At 43.7% G+C, this 24,363-nt stretch overlaps 1 protein-coding gene across 1 annotated transcript in view; it reads right to left on the bottom strand.

Moving 5' to 3' along the window:
* Positions 1-24,363, bottom strand: part of LOC135521673 (histone-lysine N-methyltransferase 2C-like) — a 262,868-nt gene that overhangs the window by 226,835 nt on the left and 11,670 nt on the right. The window contains 1 exon segment of the mRNA XM_064947353.1: positions 10,476-10,652. Within this exon segment, the coding sequence (XP_064803425.1) occupies positions 10,476-10,651 (176 nt within the window). The 5' untranslated portion in view covers position 10,652.

Below are 24,363 nucleotides of genomic sequence, written 5' to 3'. Positions count from 1 at the left end.
TATTGCTTCTTTAAATCAGTACAACAGTTTTCAGCTGTGCAAACATAATTGCAAAAGGGTTTCTAATAATCAATTAGCCTTTTAAAATGATAAACTTGGATTAGATAACACAACGTGTCATTGGAACACAGGAGTGATGGTTTCTGATAATGGGCCTTTGTACGCCTATGTAATATCTGCCTTTCCATCTACAATAGTCATTTACAACATTAACAACGTCTACACTGCATTTCTGATCAATGTTGATTCTGATCAATATATCTGTATTTCTGATCAATGTTGATGTTATTTTAATTGACCACATTATTTTTGCCTTTCTTTAAAAAAAAAGGACATTTCTAAGTGACCCCAAACTTTTGAACGGTGTGTACATAGTATGTGTATATAAACTCAGCAAAAGAAGAAATGTCCCTTTTTCAGGACCCTGTCGTTAAAAGATAATTCGTAAAAATGCAAATAACTTCACAGATCTTCATTGTAAAGGGTTTAAACACTGTTTCCCATGCTTGTTCAATGAACCATAAACAACTAATGACGAAGCACCCGTGGAACGGTCGTTAAGACACTGACTGCATACAGATGGTTGGCGATTAAGGTCACAGTTATGAAAGGACACTAAAGAGGCCTTTCTACTGACTCAAAAACACCAAAAGAAAGATGCCCAAGGTCCCTGCTCATCTGCGCGAACGTGCCTTAGGCATGTGGCAAGGAGGCATGAGGACTGCAGATGTGGCCAGGGCAATAAATTGAAATGTCCGTACTGTGAGACGCCTAAGACAGCGCTACAGGGAGACAGGACGGACAGCTGACCGTCCTCGCAGTGGCAGACCACGTGTAACAACACCTGCACAGGATCGGTACATCCGAACATCACACCTGCGGGACAGGTACAGGATGGCAACAACTACCTGAGTTACACCAGGAATGCCAAATCCCTCCATCAGTGCTAAGAATGTGCGCAATAGACAGAGAGTCTGGACTGAGGGCTTGTAGGCCTTTTGTAAGGCAGGACCTCACCAGACATCACCGGCAACAACGTCGCCTATGGGCACAAACCCACCGTCGCTTGACCAGACAGTACTGGCAAAAAGTGCTCTTCACTTAAGAGTCGTGGTTTTGACTTACCAGGTGTGATGGTCGGATTCACGTTTATCGTTGAATGAATGAGAGGTACACCGAGGCCTGTACTCTGGATCGGGATCAATTTGGAGGTGGAGGGTCCGTCATGGTCTGGGGCAGTGTGTCACAGCATCATCTGACTGAGCTTGTTGTCATTGCAGGTAATCTCAAAGCTGTGCATCATGTCAACCTGACATGACCCTCCAGCATGACATTGCCACCAGCCATACTGCTCGTTTTTTGGAGTGATTTCCTGCAAGACAAGAATGTCAGTGTTCTGCCATGGCCAGCGAAGAGCCCGGATCTCAATCTCATTGAGCACGTCTGGGACCTGTTGGATCGGATGGTGAGGACCATTCCCCTCAGAAATGTCCGGGAACCTGCAGGTGCCTTGATGGAAGAATGGGGTAACATCTCACTGCAGGAACTTGCAACTCTGGTGCAGTCCATGAGGAGGAGATGCACTGCAGTACTTAATGCAGCTGGAGGCCACACCAGATACTGACTGTTACTTTTGATTTTGACCCCCCCCCCCTTTGTTCAGGGACATTTTATTCCATTTCTGGTCGTCACGTCTGTGGGACTTGTTCAGTTTATGTCTCAGTTGTTGATTCTTATGTTCATACAAATATTTACACAAGTTTACACACACACACACACACACACACTCAGAAGAATACTACTAGACAAACAGACCAGGAGCACACAGCGTCACCCATATACACATTTTCCGAGGAAGTCAGTGGTGACATCATTTTAACACCAGTCATGTGTTTATGGCCCATAATCAGCCCAGGTGACATTTTGTCTCGGCCAGCCAAGCTGTTCCGAGTTGTCAATACCACTAAGTTGCACCCAGGAGTTTTAAGACAATCTGGGACATTTTGGAATGTCCATTGGCCTTTTCAAATAATAATAATAATAATAATAATAATAAATAATAATAATAATAAATACTATAGGCCTACATAAATACCTTATACAGTCATTCCGAAAGTATTCAGATAGACTTTCCCACTTTGTTACTTTAGGCTTATTTAAAAAAATATATTCTTTATTTTTCTCTTCAATCTAAACACAATACCCAATATTTAAAATAAAAAACAGAAATACCTTATTTACATAAGTATTCAGACCCTTTGCTATGAGACAAAATGTAGCTCAGGTGCATCCGGTTTCCATTGATCATCCTTGAGCTGTTTCTTCAACTTGATTGAAGTCCAACTGCGGTAAATTCAATTGATTGGACATGATTTGTGAAGGCACACACCTGTCTATATAAAGGTCCCACAATTGACAGAAATATCCGTAGAGCTCCGAGACAGGATTGAGCAGAGGCACAGATCTGGGGAAGGGTACCAAAAAATATCTTCAGCACTGACTGAGCTCAAGAGTTTCTCTGTGGAGATGGGAGAAACTTCCAGAAGAACAACCATCTCTGCAGCACTCCAACAACTAGGTCTTTATGGTAGAGTGGCCTGATAGAAGCCACTCCACAGTAAAAAGGCACATGACAGCCCGTTTGGAATTCGCCAAAAGGACAAGATTCTCTGGTCTGATGAAACTAAGATTGAACTCTTTGGCCTGAATGCCAAGCTTCACGTCTGGAGTAAACCTGGCCCATCCCTACAGCCAAGACAACGCAGGAGTGGATTTGTGACAAGTTTCTGAATGTCCTTGAGTGGCCCAGCCAGAACCCAGAATTTAATCCGAGCTAACATCTCTGGAGAGACCTGAAAGACAGACGTCTTTTGTTCTCGTCTTGTCCCATATATATATATATATATGTATATATGTATATATATATATATATATATATATATATATATATCTATATATGTATATATATATTTACATATTTACATATATATACATATATACATATATATACATATATTACATATATATATATATACATATATATTTTTATACACACACATTTTTAATTTTCCATAAATCCTCTTCAAAACACTCACATATAACACACACACACAATTTATAAAAATATTATTTACAACTCAAATCTGTTTTAATTTTCCATAAACTCCTCTTCAAAACACTCTCCTGCAACCCGCCACCAAATAAAAGTATTATTTACCTCAAATCTGTAATGCAAGAAGCCAGGAGCAAGTCCAAGGAGCAAGTCCAGGAGCAAGTCCAGGAGCAAGTCCAGGAGCAAGTTCAGAAGCAAGTAAGCTTCTTTACTGGCAAATCGTTAGTATTCAGCTAACCACGGTTTGTGGTCATCAGCTATCCTTTAGCTCGAAAATCTATTGCCAGTTTTGTACGGCGCAGCGCAGCTCGGAACGGAACATACCGGACCAAATTCTATCTCCATGTCCCTGGATTTCAACCGCTAACTCTGGACATTCATACCTGGATCTCACAGCTAGCTAGCTGCTATCCGTGTGACTATCGGCTTTCGTTGATTCCGGAGCAAATATCAATTATTCCGGAGCTAGCCAGCTGAAGAGTTCCATCAATCACTCCTGGGCTGCAGTCACCTATCCGGACACGTTTTACTGCCTACGTGGAGCCCCACCGGGCCTTCACAACTGGACTGCCGACGGTATCTACCCGAAGGAGTCATCCGCCTGGCTCCTCCGGCGCGACGTTACCTGAACACCCATCTGCGGCCTGCTAACCGTTAGCTGTCTTATCGGCTGCATCTGAATAGACAATCGGACAATTTATTTATTTATTTTTATTTATCTTTCTTCTTGGGCCTCTATAACTATATCAATTGTCTTTATTTTTGTTGTTGTTGTGTGATTTGGATGAATCCCCTCTACCACACAGAACCCCACTAATCTACTGACGGAACGCAAGAGGTGGCTAAGGAACGCAAGAGGTGGCTAATAACAGACCTCCATCCTATGCTAGCTTGATACCGATGGCCTGGCTAGCTGTCTAAATCGCCGTGACCCCCAACCAACCTCTCCACTCACCGGACCCTTTTGCTCACTCGACAAAGCATGCCTGTCCTTAATGTCAATATGCCTTGTCCATTGCTGTTCTGGTTATTGTTTATTGGCTTATTTCACTGTAGAGCATCTAGTCCTGCTCACTGTACCTTATCCAACCTATTAGTTCCAACACCCACACATGCAATGACATCTCCTGGTTTCAATGATGTTTCTCGAGACAATATCTCTCTCTTCATCATTCAATACCTAGGTTTACCTCCACTGTATTCACATCCTACCATACCTTTGTCTGTACATTATACCTTGATGCTATTTTATCGCCCCCAGAAACCTCCTTTTACTCTCTGTTCCAGACGACCAATTCTTATTGCTTTTAGCCGCACCCTTATTCTACTCCTCCTCTGTTCCTCTGGCGATGTAGAGGTGAATCCAGGCCATGCAGTGCCTAGCTCCACTCCTATTCCCCAGGCGCTCTCTTTTGACGACTTCTGTAACAGTAATAGCCTTGGTTTCATGCATGTTAACATTAGAAGCCTCCTCCCGAAGTTTGTTCTATTCACTGCTTTAGCACACTCTGCCAACCCAGATGTTCTAGCTGTGTCTGAATCCTGGCTGAGGAAGACCACCAAAAATTCTGAAACTTTAATTCCAAACTACAACATTTTCAGACAAGATAGAACTGCAAAAGGGGGCGGTGTTGCAATCTACTGCAAAGATAGCCTGCAGAGTCCTGTCCTGCGATCCAGGTCTGTACCCAAACCATTTGAACTTCTACTTTTAAAAATCCACCTCTCTGAAAACAAGTCTCACCATTGCAGCCTGCTATAGACCACCCTCTGCCCCCAGCTGTGCTCTGGACACCATATGTGAACTGATTGCCCCCCATCTATCTTCAGAGCTCGTGCTGCTAGGCGACCTAAACTGGAACATGCTTAACACCCCAGCCATCCTACAATCTAAACTTGATGCCCTCAATCTCACACAAATTATCAATGAACCTACCAGGTACCTCCCCAAAGCCTTAAACACGGGCACCCTCATAGATATCATCCTAACCAACTTGCCCTCTAAATACACCTCTGCTGTCTTCAACCAAGATCTCAGCGATCACTGCCTCATTGCCTGCATCTGTAATGGGTCTGCGGTCAAACAACCTCCACTCATCACTGTAAAACGCTCCCTGAAACACTTCTGCGAACAGGCCTTTCTAAACGACCTGGCCGGGGTATCCTGGAAGGATATTGATCTCATCCCGTCAGTAGAGGATGCCTGGATATTTAAAAAAAAAATGCCTTCCTAACAATCTTAAATAAACATGCCCCATTCAAGAAATTTAGAACCAGGAACAGACATAGCCCTTGGTTCTCCCCAAACCTGACTGCCCTTAACCAACACAAAAACATCCTATGAGGTTCTGCATTAGCATCGAACAGCCCCCGTGATATGCAGCTGTTCAGGGAAGCTAGAAACCATTATACACAGGCAGTTAGAAATGCCAAGGCTAGCTTTTTCAAGCAGAAATTTGCTTCCTGCAACACTAACTCAAAAAAGTTCTGGGACACTAAAGTCCATGGAGAATAAGAACACCTCCTCCCAGCTGCCCACTGCACTGAAGATAGGAAACACTGTCACCACTGATAAATCCACCATAATTGAGAATTTCAATAAGCATTTTTCTACAGCTGGCCATGCTTTCCACCTGGCTACTCCTACCCCGGTCAACAGCACTTCACCCCCCACAGCAACTCGCCCAAGCCTTCCCCATTTCTCCTTCTCCCAAATCCGTTCAGCTGATGTTCTGAAAGAGCTGCAAAATCTGGACCCCTACAAATCAGCTGGGCTAGACAATCTGGACCCTTTCTTTCTAAAATTATCTGCCGAAATTGTTGCCACTCCTATTACTAGCCTGTTCAACCTCTCTTTCGTGTCGTCAGAGATTCCCAAAGATTGGAAAGCAGCTGCGGTCATCCCCCTCTTCAAAGGGGGGGACACTCTTGACCCAAACTGCTACAGACCTATATCTATCTTACCATGCCTTTAAAGTCTTTGAAAGCCAAGTCAACAAACAGATTACCGACCATTTCGAATCTCACCATACCTTCTCTGCTATACAATCTGGTTTCAGAGCTGGTCATGGGTGCACCTCAGCCACGTTCAAGGTCCTAAACGATATCTTAACCGCCATTGATAAGAAACATTACTGTGCAGCCGTATTCATTGATCTGGCCAAGGCATTTGACTCTGTCAATCACCACATCCTCATCAACAGACTCGACAGCATTGGTTTCTCAAATGATTGCCTCGCCTGGTTCACCAACTACTTCTCTGATAGAGCTCAGTGTGTCAAATCGGAGGGTCTGCTTTCCGGACCTCTGGCAGTCTCTATGGGGGTGCCACAGGGTTCAATTATTGGACCGACTCTCTTCTCTGTATACATCAATGAAGTCGCTCTTGCTGCTGGTGAGTCTCTGATCCACCTCTACGCAGACGACATCATTCGGTATACTTCTGGCCCTTCTTTGGACACTGTGTTAACAACCCTCCAGGCAAGCTTCAATGCCATACAACTCTCCTTCCGTGGCCTCCAATTGCTCTTAAATACAAGTAAAACTAAATGCATGCTCTTCAACCGATCGCTACCTGCACCTGCCCGCCTGTCCAACATCACTACTCTGGACGGCTCTGACTTAGAATACGTGGACAACTACAAATACTTTGGTTAGACTGTAAACTCTCCTTCCAGACCCATATCAAACATCTCCAATCCAAAGTTAAATCTAGAATTGGCTTCCTATTTCGCAACAAAGCATCCTTCACTCATGCTGCCAAACATACCCTTGTAAAACTGACCATCCTACCAATCCTCGACTTTGGCGATGTCATTTACAAAATAGCCTCCAATACCCTACTCAACAAATTGGATGCAGTCTATCACAGTGCAATCCGTTGTGTCACCAAAGCCCCATATACTACCCACCACTGCGACCTGTACGCTCTCGTTGGCTGGCCCTCGCTTCATACTCGTCGCCAAATCCACTGGCTCCATGTCATCTACAAGACCCTGCTCGGTAAAGTCCCCCCTTATCTCAGCTCGCTGGTCACCATAGCATCTCCCACCTGTAGCACGTGCTCCAGCAGGTATATATCTCTAGTCACCCCCAAAACCAATTCTTTCTTTGGCCGCCTCTCCTTCCAGTTCTCTGCTGCCAATGACTGGAACGAACTACAAAAATCTCTGAAACTGGAAACACTTATCTCCCTCACTAGCTTTAAGCACCAACTGTCAGTGCAGCTCACAGCTTACTGCACCTGTACATAGCCCACCTACAATTTAGCCCAAACAACTACCTCTTTCCCTACTATATTTTCATTTATTTATTTAGCTCCTTTGCACCCCATTATTTTTATTTCTACTTTGCACATTCTTCCATTGCAAATCTACCATTTCAGTGTTTTACTTGCTATATTGTACTTACTTTGCCACCATGGCCTTTTTTTGCCTTTACCTCCCTTATCTCACCTCATTTGCGCACATCGTATATAGACTGTGTTATTGACTGTATGTTTGTTGTACTCCATGTGTAACTCTGTGTCGAAATGCTTTGCTTTATCTTGGCCAGGTCGCAATTGTAAATGAGAACTTGTTCTCAACTTGCCTACCTGGTTAAATAAAGGTGAAATAAATAAAATAAATAAATAAAAAATACACAATAAGACTCGAGGCTGTAATCGCTGCTAAAAGGTGCTTATACAAAGTACTGAGTAAAGGGTCTGAATTATTATGCTTTTTTTAAACTATCTAAAAACCTCTTTTTACTTTGCCATTATGGGGTATTGTGTGTAGATTGATGAGGACAACAAAAACTATCAATTTTTGAATAAGGCTGTAACGTAACAAAATGTGGAAAAGTCAAGAAGACCGAATACTTCCCGAATGCACTGTACATACGCGTGCACACACACACACCTCATTAGCTTAGTACAGCTGTCGTAACCAATCATATGACTGTTGGTTGCATCCATAGCGCATGAATTTGAGTGGTTACATTTCTTTAGCCACTTCCCTTTATACCAAACCAAGTGGCGGGGCTGTCAAAAAGGACCTCAGGATTGTGGGTTCTCAGTTGGCATTTCTATCCAATACTATTTATATGAAGGGCAACAAACTGGAAATACACTAAGGCCACTTGTTAGGCAGTCGCCCCCAAGGCAGAGTACATACGGTACCGTGACAGTGTTAGCGTGCAAAGCGCCATCAGCTATTCGGCCCCATGGCGTTTCTACCTGCAGTGTCAGGTGCCATGCTAATCAAACTCAAGTCTAATTTTATTTGTCACACGCGCGAATACAACAGGTGTAGACCTTACTGTGAAATGTTAACTTTCAAGAACCTTAACTATTTCTTGAAGTGCGTTGTTGGTTAAGAAAATATTTACTAAATCAACTAAAGCATAAAATAACAATAACAAGGCTATATACAGGGGGTAGCAGTACCGAGTCAACGTTCGGGGGTACGAGTTAGTCGAGGTAATATGTACATGTAGGTAGGGGTAAAGTGACTATTATCTATGCATAAACAGTGAGTAGCAGCGGTGTGAAAAACACCTAGCATTTAGGTACAGGATGGCAGGAAGCTAGGCCCCAGTGATGTACTGGGCCATACGCACTACCCTCTGTATCACCTTACGGTCAGATGCCTAGCAGTTTCCATACCAGGAAGTGATGCAACTGGTCAGGATGCTCTCGATGGTGCAGCTGTATAACATTGAGTATCTGGGGACCCATACAAAATCTTTTCAGTCTCCTGAGGGGGAAAAGGGGTTATCTTGCTCTCTTCATGACTGTCTTGTGTTTGGACCATGATAGTTTGTAGGCGATGTGGACACCAAGGAACTTGAAACTCTCGGCCAGCTCCACTTCAGTCCCGTCGACGTTAATGGGGGGCTGTTCGGCCCGCCTTTTCCTGTAATCCACGATCATCTCCTTTGTCTTGATCACATTGAAAGAGAGGTTGTTGTCCTGGCACCACACTGCCAGATCTCTGACCTCCCTATAGGCTGTCTTATCGTTGTTGGTGATCAGGCCTACCACTGTTGTGTCGTCAGCAAACTTAATGATGGTGTTGGAGTCAGGAAGTCCAGGATCCAGTTGGATCCAGTTGCAGAGGGAGGTGTTTAGTCCCACAGTCCTTAGCTTAGTGATGAGCTTAATGGGCACTATGGTGTTGAACGCTGAGCTGTCGTCAATGAACATCATTCTCACATAGGTGTTAGTTTTGTCCAGGTGGGAAAGGGTCTAGAATGTGGCCGATATCAGCATGGTGTGTATGAGGAACATTACTCTATCTATGAAGAGGAGGCCCCAATGTTCCCCTGTACAGCCATCTTAGCTAACAAAGGCTTGTTGCACGCCACTCAGTGGATGTCACATTAGTAGGAAGTAACCAAGCACACCCTCCAGCTGAAGATCAAACCCCCTCCCCACAAAATTACAATGTACTCCTTCTCCATGTCATTTGAGCAGTCCATCTCCTACAGTTCTTCCGAGTTGGTTTTGTTGTACACTGATAGAAGATAGCTACATAGGAATGACAGACAAATAAGACACCAGGATGAAAGCAATACTTTCTCTCCTTTATGAGTCTTGCCACGTGAAAAGATGAAAGTGGGGATATCTCAGAGACATAGATGTAACAACCCAAAGAGAAAAACATTAATAGCCGCCCGCGTACATGGTTTGTTTCTAGGCAGCATCTCCTCTTGTGCCTCGCGGGCGCTCAGCTTCCTCAGTGCTAATGCACCTCGAAACACTTGAGTGGCTCCTCGAGGTGGAATCTGTGCATAGCTTAGATCCACGTCACGCTTCGTGATTCTCCTTCCCTCTCCAAACACAAACACACACAAATCCCAATCCCCACGTGTAATGTTCGGGGTTAACTTGGGTTATCCCTGCAGCCACATCGGCTCACATGCCCTTCCTTGCACTCATATGATTCATTTGGGAGGCCTAGTAGTGAGAAGCAGATTTAATAATTCATGGTACTTAATAAATTGATTTAGTGGACCTATGGGGTTGTGGGGATGAGGTAGGGCGATTATTACCAATTGAAAAAAAAAACTGCTTTGAAAAAAATGGCAAGATTGAGCTTGAACCAGCCACAGAGAGATCAGTCGGTAGACTTAAATGGTGTTTTTAATCCTCTAAAATATGAATTAAACCTTTACATCTCACTTCCACCAAAAACAAAGATCCCCTCCAGAACAACTAAACTGCTTAGTAAAATACACCAAAAAAGGATAACATAAGACTGGCCAAATGCCACACGGCCCAGTGAAACCATGGAGGGCGACACCATCAACAAAGCAGTCAAACCCAAGCACAGGCACCCCCACTAAGCGTCACACTAAGGTCAGAGCGAATGGGACCTACTTCTTTTGTGTGGGTACTCGCGTGGGTGCGCCTGCATCCTTACGAGGCCGGCCACGGGGGCGCCTGTCTGTGGAGGCAGGGGAGGGGCTGTCTGAAGGGGAGCCCCCCCCAGTGCTGCTCAGGGGAGGAGACGGTCCGTGGTCAGAGGGATCCAGACTCTTGTACTCTGATGACATTCTGTGGACCGAGATGGAGAGCATAGGGAAGAGGAGAGATTATTTATTAAACCATGGACAAAAGATATGCAAAATGTGTCTTGCTAGTGAAGATGACAAACTGTATTGTCAATGTGACCTGTTTGAGTATACTATGAGAGTGGACTTCTGAAATCCCAACAACCACCAATGTCTGTCATCTGTGCCCACCAGTTAGACACATGGATAATGGCAATGAATGCCAATATTTCATACCATTAGGGATCTTTCAATGCAACATATTCCATTTCCAAACCTGCTTGGACCGGTGCCCAGGCTAGTTCAGCAAATCAACGTTCGTTCCATTCCCCCACCAACCAATCTAAATGAACTAATCAAGATGATGATTCTTTCACTAGGTGAATTAGGCGTACTGGTTCAAAAGTTAGAGAAGTTTCTTTCAGTTGACATATGTTATCTTCACATGCCTTAAGATAAGAAGCAAAAACACACAAATAAAAGGGGCCAGGATGTAAGTCACCGTCACATCACTCCTACTCAACTTTGACTAGCAAATTTTCTGAGGTTACCGCCACCTAGCTAGCCCACTAACAACTGGTTTCAAGTTCATGTCACATGCACAAGTACAGTGAAATTATTTTTTTGCTAGCTCTAACTCCAACAATGAAATAATCCATAACAATATATACAGAACAACATTTTTTTTAAATGCATTTAAGATTTTACAGAATTAAAGTTCATATGAATAAATCAGTAAATTGAAATAAATAAAGTAGGCCCAAATCAATAGATTTCACAACTGGGAATACAGATTTGATGATCACAGAATGCTTTTTTTTATTTTTATGTATGGGCCTCACAATGTGTCTCAAATTGCCATTAATAAAATGCAATTGTGTTCATTGTCAGTGGCTTATGCCTGCCCATACCACAACCCCATCATGGGGCACTTTGTTCACGTTGACATCAGCAAACCACTGGCCCACACAATGCTATACATATGGTCAGCGGTTGGGAGGCCGGTTGGACGAACTGCCAAATTCCCTACAACGACGTTGGAGGCAGCTTATGATAAAGAAATAAACATTAAATTCAGCCCTCATTTAACTGTAGTCCACGATCATCTTGCTCACCTCAAAACTTGAGACATCTATGTGACAAAACTGCACATTTTAGTGGCCTTTATAGTCCCCGACAGAAGGTGCACCTGTGTAATGATCATGCTGTTTAATCAACTTCTTTAAATATATATATATTTTTTTTTTTTTCACCTTCATTTTACCAGGTAGGCTGGTTGAGAACAAGTTCTCATTTGCAACTGCGACCTGGCCAAGATAAAGCATAACAGTGTGAACAGACAACACAGAGTTACACATTGAGTAAACAATAAACAAGTCAATAACACAGTAGAAAAAAAGGGTCTATTTACATTGTGTGCAAAAGGCATGATGAGGAAGGCAAATAATTACAATTTTGCAGATTAACACTGGAGTGATAAATGATCAGATGGTCATGTATAGGTAGAGATATTGATGTGCAAAAGAGCAGAAAAGTAAATAAATAAAAACAGTATGGAGATGAGGTAGGTATAATTGGGTGGGCTATTTACCGATAAGACTATGTACAGCTGCAGCGATCGGTTAGCTGCTCAGATAGCAGATGTTTGAAGTTGGTGAGGGAGATAAAAGTCTTAAACTTCAGCGATTTCTGCAATTCATTCCAGTCACAGGCAGCAGAAAACTGGAATGAAAGGCGGCCAAATGAGGTGTTGGCTTTAGGGATGATCAGTGAGATACACCTGCTGGAGCGCGTGCTACGGGTGGGTGTTGCCATCATGACCAGTGAACTGAGATAAGGCGGAGCTTTACCTAGCATGGACTTGTAGATGACCTGGAACCAGTGGGTCTGGCGACGAATATGGAGCGAGGGCCAACCGACTAGAGCATACAAGTCGCAGTGATGGGTGGTATAAGGTGCTTTAGTGACAAAACGGATGGCACTGTGATAAACTGCATCCAGTTTGCTGAGTAGAGTGTTGGAAGCTATTTTGTAGATGACGTCGCCGAAGTCGAGGATCGGTAGGATAGTCAGTTTTACTAGGGTAAGTTTGGCGGCATGAGTGAAGGAGGCTTTGTTGCGGAATAGAAAGCCGATTCTGGATTTGATTTTCGATTGGAGATGTTTGATATGAGTCATGATATGATATGCCCCACCGGTCAGGTAGATGGATAATATTGGTAAAGGATAAATGCTCACCAACAGGGATGTAAACAAATTTCAGGAAAAAAAACTGGAGAAAAATAAGCTTTTTGTGCGTCCAATGGTTTAAATAATGCAAAAGTGTTGGAGAAGGAAGTAAAAGTGCAATATGTGCCATGTAAAAAAAGCTAACGTTTAAATTCCTTTCTCAGAACATGAAAACATATGAAAGCTGGTGGTTCAATATTCGCAGTTCTTCAATATTCCCAGTCAAGAAGTTTTAGGTTGTAGTTAATATCGGAATTATGACGCATCAACTCTCTCTCTATACCATTTGTATTTCATATACCTTTGACTATTGGATGTTCTTACAGGCACTTTAGTATTTCCAGTCTAATCTCGGGAGTTCACAGGCTTGAAGTCATAAACAGTGCTGTGCATCAAGCATTGCTAAGAGCTGCTGGCAAACACAGTAAAGTGATGTTTGAATGAATGCTTATGAGCCTGCTGCTGCCTACCACTGCTCAGTCAGACTGCTCTATCAAATCACAGACTTAATTATAATAAACACAGAAATACGAGCCTTTGACAATTAAGATGGTCAGATCCGGAAACTATAATTTTGAAAATAAAACATTTATTCTTCCAGTGAAATACGGAACCGTTCCATATTTTATCGAACAGGTGGCATCCATAAGTCTACATATTGCTGTAACATTGTACAACCTTCAATGTTATGTCATAATTAGTTAAAATTCTGACAAATTTATTACGGTATTTCTTAGGGTGAAATGGTCTTCACACAGCTCGCAACGAGCCAGGCGGCGTAAACTGTTGCATACACCCTGAATCTGCTTGCACAGAACGCAAGAGAAGTGACACAATTTCCCTAGTTAATATTGCCTGCTAACATGCATTTCTTTTAACTAAATATGCAGGTTTAAAAAAAATATATACTTCTGTGTATTGATTTTAAAATCATCACCCGTTTGGCGAAGTAGGCTGTGATTCGATGATAAATTAACAAGCACCGCATTGATTATATGCAACACAGGACAAGCTAGTTAACCTAGTAATATCATCAACCCTGTGTAGTTAACTAGTGATTGTGTTAAGATTGATTTTTTTGATAAAGATAAGTTTAATGCTAGCTAGCAATTTACCTTGGCTCCTTGCAGCCACAAGGTCCTTTTGACGTTGCACTCGCATAAACAGGTGGTCAAGCCTGCCACGCCATTTCCTCGTGGATTGCAATGTAATCGGCATCCAAAAAGGCTGATTACCGATTGCTATGAAAACTTGAAAATTGGCCCATAATTAAAATGGGCCGTGCCGATTAAAATCGGTCGACCTCTAAGTCCCCTATCCTCCAGGCCGGCTCGGTCCTCCCCTCCCGCTCCGTGGCTCGACGACTCATTGCGAGCTCACAGAACAGGGCTCCGGGCAGCCGAGCGGAAATGGAGGAAAACTCGCCTCCCTGCGGACCTGGCATCCTTTCACTCCCTCCTCTCTACATTTTCCTCCTCTGCCTCTGCTGCTAAAGCCACTTTCTACCACTCTAAATTCCAAGCATCTGCCTCTAACCCTAGGAAGCTCTTTGCCACCTTCTCCTCCCTCCTGAATCCTCCCCCCCCCTCTATGCAGATGACTTCGTCAACCATTTTGAAAAGAAGGTCGACGACATCCGATCCTCGTTTGCTAAGTCAAACGACACCGCTGGTTCTGCTCACACTGCCCTACCCTGTGCTCTGACCTCTTTCTCCCCTCTCTCTTCAGATGAAATCTCGCTTCTTGTGACGGCCGGCCGCCCAACAACCTGCCCGCTTGACCCTATCCCCTCCTCTCTTCTCCAGACCATTTCCGGAGAACTTCTCCCTTACCTCACCTCGCTCATCATCAGCTCTTCTCTGTATCACGGAGGCGCTCCGCACTGCTAAAGCTAACTCTCTCTCCTCTGCTCTCATCCTTCTAGACCTATCGGCTGCCTTCGATACTGTGAACCATCAGATCCTCCTCTCCACCCTCTCCGAGTTGGGCATCTCCGGCGCGGCCCACGCTTGGATTGCGTCCTACCTGACAGGTCGCTCCTACCAGGTGGCGTGGCGAGAATCTGTCTCCTCGCCACGCGCTCTCACCACTGGTGTCCCCCAGGGCTCTGTTCTAGGCCCTCTCCTATTCTCGCTATACACCAAGTCACTTGGCTCTGTCATAACCTCACATGGTCTCTCCTATCATTGCTATGCAGACGACACACAATTAAGCTTCTCCTTTCCCCCTTCTGATGACCAGGTGGCGAATCGCATCTCTGCATGTCTGGCAGACATATCAGTGTGGATGACAGATCACCACCTCAAGCTGAACCTCGGCAAGACGGAGCTGCTCTTCCTCCCGGGGAAGGACTGCCCGTTCCATGATCTCGCCATCACGGTTGACAACTCCATTGTGTCCTCCTCCCAGAGCGCTAAGAACCTTGGCGTGATCCTGGACAACACCCTGTCGTTCTCAACTAACATCAAGGCGGTGGCCCGTTCCTGTAGGTTCATGCTCTACAACATCCGCAGAGTACGACCCTGCCTCACACAGGAAGCGGCGCAGGTCCTAATCCAGGCACTTGTCATCTCCCGTCTGGATTACTGCAACTCGCTGTTGGCTGGGCTCCCTGCCTGTGCCATTAAACCCCTACAACTCATCCAGAACGCCGCAGCCCGTCTGGTGTTCAACCTTCCCAAGTTCTCTCACGTCACCCCGCTCCTCTGCTCTCTCCACTGGCTTCCAGTTGAAGCTCGCATCCGCTACAAGACCATGGTGCTTGCCTACGGAGCTGTGAGGGGAACGGCTCCGCAGTACCTCCAGGCTCTGATCAGGCCCTACACCCAAACAAGGGCACTGCGTTCATCCACCTCTGGCCTGCTCGCCTCCCTACCACTGAGGAAGTACAGTTCCCGCTCAGCCCAGTCAAAACTGTTCGCTGCTCTGGCCCCCCAATGGTGGAACAAACTCCCACACGACGCCAGGACAGCGGAGTCAATCACCACCTTCCGGAGACACCTGAAACCCCACCTCTTTAAGGAATACCTAGGATAGGATAAAGTAATCCTTCTCACCCCCCCCTTAAATGATTTAGATGCACTATTGTAAAGTGGCTGTTCCACTGGATGTCATAAGGTGAATTCACCAATTTGTAAGTCGCTCTGGATAAGAGCGTCTGCCAAATGACTTAAATGTAAATGTAAATGTAATTCAGAGACTTGTCCTGAAGCCACTCCTTCATTGTCTTGGCTGTGTGCTCAGGGTCGTTGTCAAGTTTGAAGGTGAACCTTCGCCCCTAGTCTGAGATCCTGAAAGCTCTGGAGCAGCTTTTCATCAAGATTCTCTCTGTACTTTGCTCCATTCCGCTTTTCTCGATCCTGACTAGTCTCCCAGTCCCTGCCGCTGAAAAACATCCCCACAGCATCATGCTGCCACCACCATGCTTTGCTGCAGGGACGGTGCCAGGTTTCCTCCAGACATGACAATTGGCATTCAGGCCAAAAAATTCAATCTTGGTTTCATCAGACCAGAGAATCTTGTTTCTCATGGTCTGAGAGTCCTTTAGGTGCCTTTTGGCAAACTCCAAGCGGGCTGTCATGTGCCTTTAACTAAGGAGTGGCTTCCATCTGGCCACTCTACCATAAAGGCCTAATTGGTGGAGTGTGGCATAGATGGTTGTCCTTCTGAAAGGTTCTCCACAGAGGACCTCTAGAGCGCTGTCAGAGTGACCATCGGTTTCTTGGTCACATCCCTGACCAAGGTCCTTCTCTCCCGATTTCTCAGTTTGGCTGGTCGGCCAGCTCTAGGAAGAGTCTTTGTGGTTCTAAACTTCTATTTAAGAATGGAGGCCACCGTGTTCTTGGGGACCTTCAATGCTGCAGAAATGTTTTGGTACACTTCCCCAGATCTGTGCCTCGACACAATCCTGTCTCGGAGCTCTACGGACAATTCCTTTGACCTTATGGCTTGGTGTTTGCTCTGACATGCACAGTCATCTGTGGGACCTTATAGAGACAGGTGTGTACTTTTCCAAATCATGTCCAATCAATTGAATTTACCACAGGTAGACTCCAATGACGTTGAAGAAAGATCTCAAGGATGATCAATGGAAACAGGATGCACCGGAGCTCAATTGTGTCTAATAGCAAAGGGTCTGAATACGTATGTAAATATGGTATCCGTTTATTTTTTTATTAATTAGCAAACGTTACTTTTCGTTTCGTCATTATGGGGAATTGTGTTTAGATTGTACTATTGCCATACCAAGCAGTGATACAGTCAGTCAAGAAGCTCTCAAATGGTACAGCTAAGGATCTGAGAGCCCTTGACAAATAGTTAACCTCCTGAGGGGGAAGAGACGCCGTTGCACCTTCTTCACGACTGTGCGGTTGTATGGACCTTTTTAAGGTTAGTGACTTGGACACAAGAACTTGAAGTGCTCCACCTGCTCAACTGCAGCCTCCCCCGTAGTACACGATCAGCTCCTTGGTCTTACTGGCGTTGAGAGGTTGTTGTTCTAGCCCCACACTGCCAGGTCACTGAGACGACAGGCAGGTGGTCATCGACGCCAGTGATCAGGCCTACCACCATTGTGTAGTCACAGTGGTGACGTCATGGGTGAACAGGGAGTACTAAGCACACGCCCCTGTGTTGAGGGTCAGTGTTGCGAAGGTGATGTTGCCTAAATTCACCACCTGGGGTCGGCCCGTCAGGAAGTCCAGGATCCAGTTGCAGAGGGAGATGTTCAGTTCCAGGGTCCTCAGCTTGGTGACAAGCTTGGAGGGGACAATTGTGCTGAACACTGAGCTGTAGTCAATGAAAAGCATTCCCACATAGGTATTGCTCTTATCTAGGTGGATGAGGGTAGTGTGGAGCGCAATTGAGATTGCATCGTCTATGGATTTGTTGGGGCGGTATGCAAATTAGAGTTGGTCTAGGGTGATGGAGTTGATGTGCGCCATAACCAGCCACTCAAAGCACTTCATGATTACAGATGGTAGTGCTACAGGGCGGGAGTCATCGTGGCATGAAGCCTTAAGAGTTCATAGAAATAGGAATGATGGTGGTCATCTTAAAACCTCCTAAGGATGATGCGAATTTCCGCAGCTTTTTGTAAAAAAATTGCGCAACATTTCAACGTCCTGCTACTCATGCCAGGAATATAGTATATGCATATGATAAGTATATGTGTATAGAAAACACTGAAGTCTCTAAAACTGGTTAAATTGTGTCTGTGGCTATAACAGAACGTGTTTAGGAGTAAAAATCCCAGGGAAAACTGTTCACCAAAAACACAAAAAAAATATTAATCTGCCAGTCAATGCATTGTTTAAGACTGAAAAAAAACGAGGACCCAATTACAATGCCTACAGCTTCCACACGATGGCGCCTGTACTGGCATTTTATTCGTCCTTTATCCTTGGTTGGATGACGTTTTGGCAAGTCCTGTCTTGAGCCGCACTGCATGATGTTTTGAAAGTGTAAACATGGAGGATGATTTCAAGACTTTCTGCTATCGAATACAGATCGCCCCGTGATCAATTTGATAGATTATTAACGTTTATTAATACCTAAAGCTGGTTTAGAAAAGTAGTTTGAAGTGATTTGTAAAAGTTTATAGGCAACTTTTGTAATTTTACAACGTGACGTTGCGTCTTGTAAATTGGAATTTTCCTGGATCAGACCAGCCTTCATGAAATGACATTTTGGGTATACAATGACGGATTTAATCTTGAAAAAGACCCAATTGTGATGTTTATGGGACATATAGGAGTGCCAACAGAGAAGCTCGTCAAAGGTAATGAATGTTTTATATTTTATTTCTGCGTTTTGTGTAGCGCCGGCTACCGCAAAATCTGTTGTTGAGGTGACGTCCTGGTATTTTGGGGGGTGCATGCTATCAGATAATAGCTTATCATGCTTTCGCCGAAAAGCATTTTACAAATCTGACTTGGTGCCTAGATTCACAACGAGTGCAGCTTTAATTCAGTACATTGCATGTGTGTTTTAATGAAAGTTTGAGGTTTATCGAAAACTATAGGTGGCGCTCTGAAATGTCCACTGATTGATGTTCCTGCACTGGAACTATATTCTGCGTCATCCTTAAGAGGTTTTAAAACATGTTGGGATTACAGACTGGGACAAGGAGAAGTTGAAAATTACCATGAATATACCTGCCAGCTGTTCCGCTCTGAGAACGCACCCTGGAATACCCATCTGGCCCCCCGACTCCGCGGGTATTGACCTGATTGAAGACTTTTAGTACGTCGGCCTCAGGAGAGCAAGATCACCCAATCTTCTGGGTTTGTGGCGGCCCTCACACCTGGCACAATGTTGTTAATGTCAAAGCGTGCATAAAATGTATTGAGTTTGTCTAGTAGAAAGGCATCGGTGGGCAGATCACGTCTGGGTCTTCCATGTTAACCGATAATGGGCTGTAGCACCTGACAAAAGTGGCAGGTGTCAGAGCCTGTGTAATACGATTCTACCGTATTCCTATATTGTCCTTCTTGTTAGATGACTCTGGAGGTCATAGTGGGACTTCTTGTATTTGTTCCTGTCCTCAGCCGTAGCATCAGGGTTGTCTGCGATAGCCCTGTGTGCGGTAGACCTACCCTTTAGTTTAATGCCAACCTCAGTTTTAATCCAGGACTTTTGAGTGGGGAAGCAGCAAACCTTAACTGTGGGGACGTCGATGCATTTCCTAATGTAGCCGGTGACAGAGGTGGTTGATGTTATCGACGGAGTCCTGGAGACTATTTCTCAACTGAGCGAGTCATGGGTGATTCCAGTTTGAGCTACTTCTTGTAAACAGGAAGCAGGAGTACGGAGTCATGATCTGATTTGCTTGTGGGTAGAATAACAGTAGTCTTTATTGCCCCTAGTGGCGAGGGAGACGTGTTGATGGAAGTTAGGCATCACGTTTCTTAATGACACAGAATTTAATTAGGTGGCAACCAGAAAAGAAGACTCAAAGTATGTTTTCCTTATTGGTTATAACATTGTACAACTTGTTAAGTGCCAGCTTGTTATTTTTCTTGTCCTGAGGTGAAATGCATACAACAGTCACGATAGCAGCTGAAAACTCCCTCGGGAGGTGAAAGTGTTGGAATATCTGATGGCATTTAACCAAGACGGGTGAACAATGGGTCGACACTAACAAGTTGATGTAGAGGCAAACCAACCCATCCCCTCGTTTTCCTCTACTCCGCAGTCCTATCGTTATGGTGAATGACGAATCCATCGAGTTGGACAGCCATGGGGGGGTGATCTTGTCCGAGACCAATGTTTCAGAAAAGCAGAGAATATTGCAGTTGAGTGTCTCTCCGGTAGCAAATCTGCAATCGGAAGTCATCCATCTTTTCATCATCATCAAGTGGCCAGTAGAATGGAGGGAAGAGGTGACCGGTTCCCCTGTCGCCTTAATCTGAACCCAGAATTGAGTTAAGCAACTGCCAATCTGACTTTCAAAAATTCTTGTCAGATGTAAGAAATGATAGCTGATTATTTTTTACCTTACATTTAGAGAAATTAACAACAAAAGATACACAAAGTTGAGTCGGTGTTTGCAAAACGGCCACCATCCAGTACGGTGCCATTTCTGTATTTTTAACCACAGAACACAGCCGATACAGCTACCACTATTAGTAACTGAGAAAATTGACAGTAGCAACTGCAACAACGGCTCGGTGAAAGGCACAACTGGAAGAGCTCTTCCACAAGAAAGAGGGAAAGAAGGAAAACCTTACAACAACAAGGTGAGGGCAGCGTTACCGAGACCAGCTGTGCGAAGCCTCGTGTTGAGGGACTTCTACAGGGACTACTTCAGAAAGGATTCATAACCATTGACTTATTCCATATTTTGTTGTGAATTCAAAAAGATTGTGTTTTAGAAAAAACTATATCCCATTATTACAAAGTTCTTTAGGAAATGTATTGAAAACTAATTTACGTCAGTATTCACACCCGTGTTAATACTTTGTAGAAGCACCTTTGACAACGATTACAGCCGTGAGTCTTTCTGGGTAAGTCTTAAATCTTACCGCACCTGGATTGTGCAACATTTGCCCATTATTCTTTTTCAGAATTCTTCAAGCTCTGCCATATTGGCTGTTGATCATATACAGACAACCATTTTTAGGTCTTGCCATAGAATTTCAAGTAAATCAAAGTCAAAACTGTAACATTGCTGTCTTCTTGGTAAACAACTCCAGTGTAGATTTGGCCTTGTGTTCTAGGTTATTGTCCTGCTGAAAGGAATTAATCTCCCAGTGTCTTTTTATCCAGAAATACTCCCCAGGCCTCAATGATTATAAGCATACCTATAACATGACGCAGCCACCATATTTTCAAGCATAGTGGACAGTGATAATCAGTAATGTGTTGTATTTGCCCCAAAATATACATTTGTCCTGAATTTTTAAAAAGTGTTAATTGCTATGGCACATTTTTTTTGCAGTATTTGCCTAGTGCCTTGCTAGGATGCATGTTTTGGAGTAAAACAAATCTGTACAGGCTTCCTTCTTTCAATTGTCAATTAGGTTAGCATTGTGGAGTAACTACAGTGTTATTGATCGATCCAGAGTTTTATCCTAAACCAGCCAATAAAAAAACTGTTTCAAAGTCACCAGCAGCCTCAGTGAAATCCCTGAGCGGTTTTCTTCCTCTCCGGCAACTGAGTTAGGAAGGACACCTGTATCTTTGTAGTGACTGGGTGTATTGATACACCATCCAGAGCATTATGATTAACTTCATCATGCTCAAAGGGATATTCAAAATGATTGCTTTTCAATCTTTTAACCCATCTACCATAGGTGCCCTTCTTTGCAAGGCATTGGAAAACCTCCCTGGTCTTTCTGGTGGAATCTGTGTTTGAAATTCACTGCTCGACTGAGGGACCTTACAGGTAATTGTATGTGTGGGGTACAGAGATGAGGCTGTAGTTTAAAAAAAAAATCCTGTTAAAACACTTATTGCACACAGAGCGAGTCCATGCAACTGATGTGTATTTAGGCTTGCCAAAACAAAGGGGTTGAATCCTTATTGACTGAAGACATTTCAGCTGTTCATTTTTTATTAACTAAAAAAAATCAAATAAATAAACAATTCCACTGACATTATGGGTATTATGTCTAGGCCAGAGACAAAGAATCTCAACTGAATCCATATGAAATTCAGGCTGGAACAACAAAAAGAGGAAAAAGTCAATGGGTGGAAACACTTTTTGAAGGCGCTGTACGCGCTCTACTGAGCACTGCTGAAATTAATTTAGCCCTTTAGTTCAGCACAGTCATCCTGAGGTGGAGAATGACAATGAGAAAGAGAGGAGAGAGAAGACATAGGAGGGCGCCCCGCTGTGCGTATGTACCGGCGCTTATTTTAATATTGATTTAACACAAGGGTTTTAACAGGTTTCGAATGCACTGCTAGAGCCAAGTGGCTGCTCAGCCTCACACCGTCGCTGGGCAGACCACAAACACCCTAAGACATGAGCATGCTGGTTTGTTTGAAACGCAGGCCTATGTGCCTATGGCACCAGAAACGGAAGTTGGTTCGTACACGTCTATGACACATCACAGACCCAATTGCGCACCCCCCCTCCCTTCACAGCATGACTTTTGGGACATCACTGAGCATATTAGCATGGGTTCCCACATTTAAGGACAGATGTGGTAGTTTGTGACATGTGGATGCCCTGGCCCTGCTAGTTTGCTATTGCAGAGCACACCCTCTTCCCTTCTTTTCTCCCCCTCGCTAGACTCTCAGCCAATCAGAGTAAAGAAATGTTGCTCTTGTTCAGTCCCTCCTTGGCTCAGTCTGCACAGATCTTATCTGAGGTAGTGTTGTAGATTTGGACAACAGAAGAGGCCGGTGCTAGAGATAGTAATCTATTCCAAAGGGAGAAGGATATTCCACAAACTTGGGGATTTTTTTAAAATTAAAGATAGATGGAAAAAGTGATATTTCCTAAAGACGTATAAAACATATGATGTAGTGTAACAAACATTTGGTGTAAATCACTCACCATAAAGGCCTATCGTGGCACTAAGCCCCTTGAAATTGTATGAGTAAACAAAAATATGAACATTTTAGATGTATAGGTATTTTATGTAGAGGACCAGAAGAAAGTTTGGACACACCTACTAATTCAAGAGTTTCTCTTTATTTGTATTATTTTCTACATTTTAGAATAATAGTGAAGATAGCAAAACTACAAAATAAGACATTGAATTATATAGTAACCAAACGTGTTAAATCAAAATATATTACATGAGATTCTTCAAAGTAGCCACCCTTTGCCTTGACATTCTCTCAACCAGCTTCACCTGGAATAATTTTCCAACAGTCTTGAAGGAGTTCCAACATATGCTGAGAACATGTTGGCTGCTTTTCCTTCACTCTGCAGTCCAACTCATCGTTGGAACCAAAAATCAAAAATTTGGACTCATCAGACCAAAGGACAGATTTCCACCGGTCTGGTGTCCAATGCTTGGGTTTCTTGACCAAAGCAAGTATCTCCTTATTATTGGTGTCCTTTAGTAGTGGTTTCTTTGCAGCAATTTGACAATGAAGGCCTGATTCACAGTCTCTTCTGAACAGATGATGTTGAGATGTGTCTGTTACTTGAACTCTGAAGCATTTATTTGAGCTGCAATTTCTGAGGCTGACAACTGAGGATAATGAACTTATCTTCTGCAGCAGAGGTAACTCTGGGTCTTCCTTTCCTGTGGCGGTGCTCATGAGAGCCAGTTTCATCATATCGCTTGATGGTTTTTGCGACTGCACTTGAAGTTCTTGAAATTTTCCAGATTGACTGACCTTCATGTCTTAAAGTAATGATGGACTGTCGTTTCACTTTGGTTATTTGAGCTGTTCTTGCCATAATTTGGACTTGGTCTTTTACCAAATAGGGTTATATTCTGTATACCATCCCTACCTTGTCACAACACAAGTGATTGGCTAAAACGCACTGAGGGAAAAATCCGCAAATTAACTTTTAACAAGGCACACCTGTTAATTGAAATGTATTCCAGGTGACTACCTCATGAAGCTGGTTGAGAGAATCCCAAGAGTGTGCAAAGCTGTCATCAAGGCAGAGGAAGGCTATTTTGAAAAATCTCAAATATAATGTGATTTGTGAAACCCTTTTTTGTTTACTACATGATTCTGTGTGTTATTCGTCTTGATGTCTTCACTTTTATTCTACAATGTAGGAAATAGTAAGAATAAAGAAAAACCCTGGAATGAGTAGGTGTGTCCAAACTTTTGAATGGTACTGTATATGTATTTGATGCGTTGTGTGTGGTCTGCCAGGTGGCATGTCTCACTCTTGAACTAGATCATCCCATCGAACACAATCTGTTGTGTTTGTCAATTTGCCTGGAAGGATGGTCAGGAGGTGTGTTGCATTAGTGGAACAAAAAAAGTCAAACATTTTAAATGGAAAAACACATTTAAGAGTCATTCTGGGGTGTATTAGGCAAGGTGAAACCATTTTAGGAAAA

The sequence above is a fragment of the Oncorhynchus masou genome, chromosome 30 (genome assembly GCF_036934945.1).
Source record: "Oncorhynchus masou masou isolate Uvic2021 chromosome 30, UVic_Omas_1.1, whole genome shotgun sequence".
Classification (NCBI taxonomy): Eukaryota; Metazoa; Chordata; class Actinopteri; order Salmoniformes; family Salmonidae; genus Oncorhynchus; species Oncorhynchus masou.
This window is presented reverse-complemented; position numbering and strand designations above follow the sequence as displayed.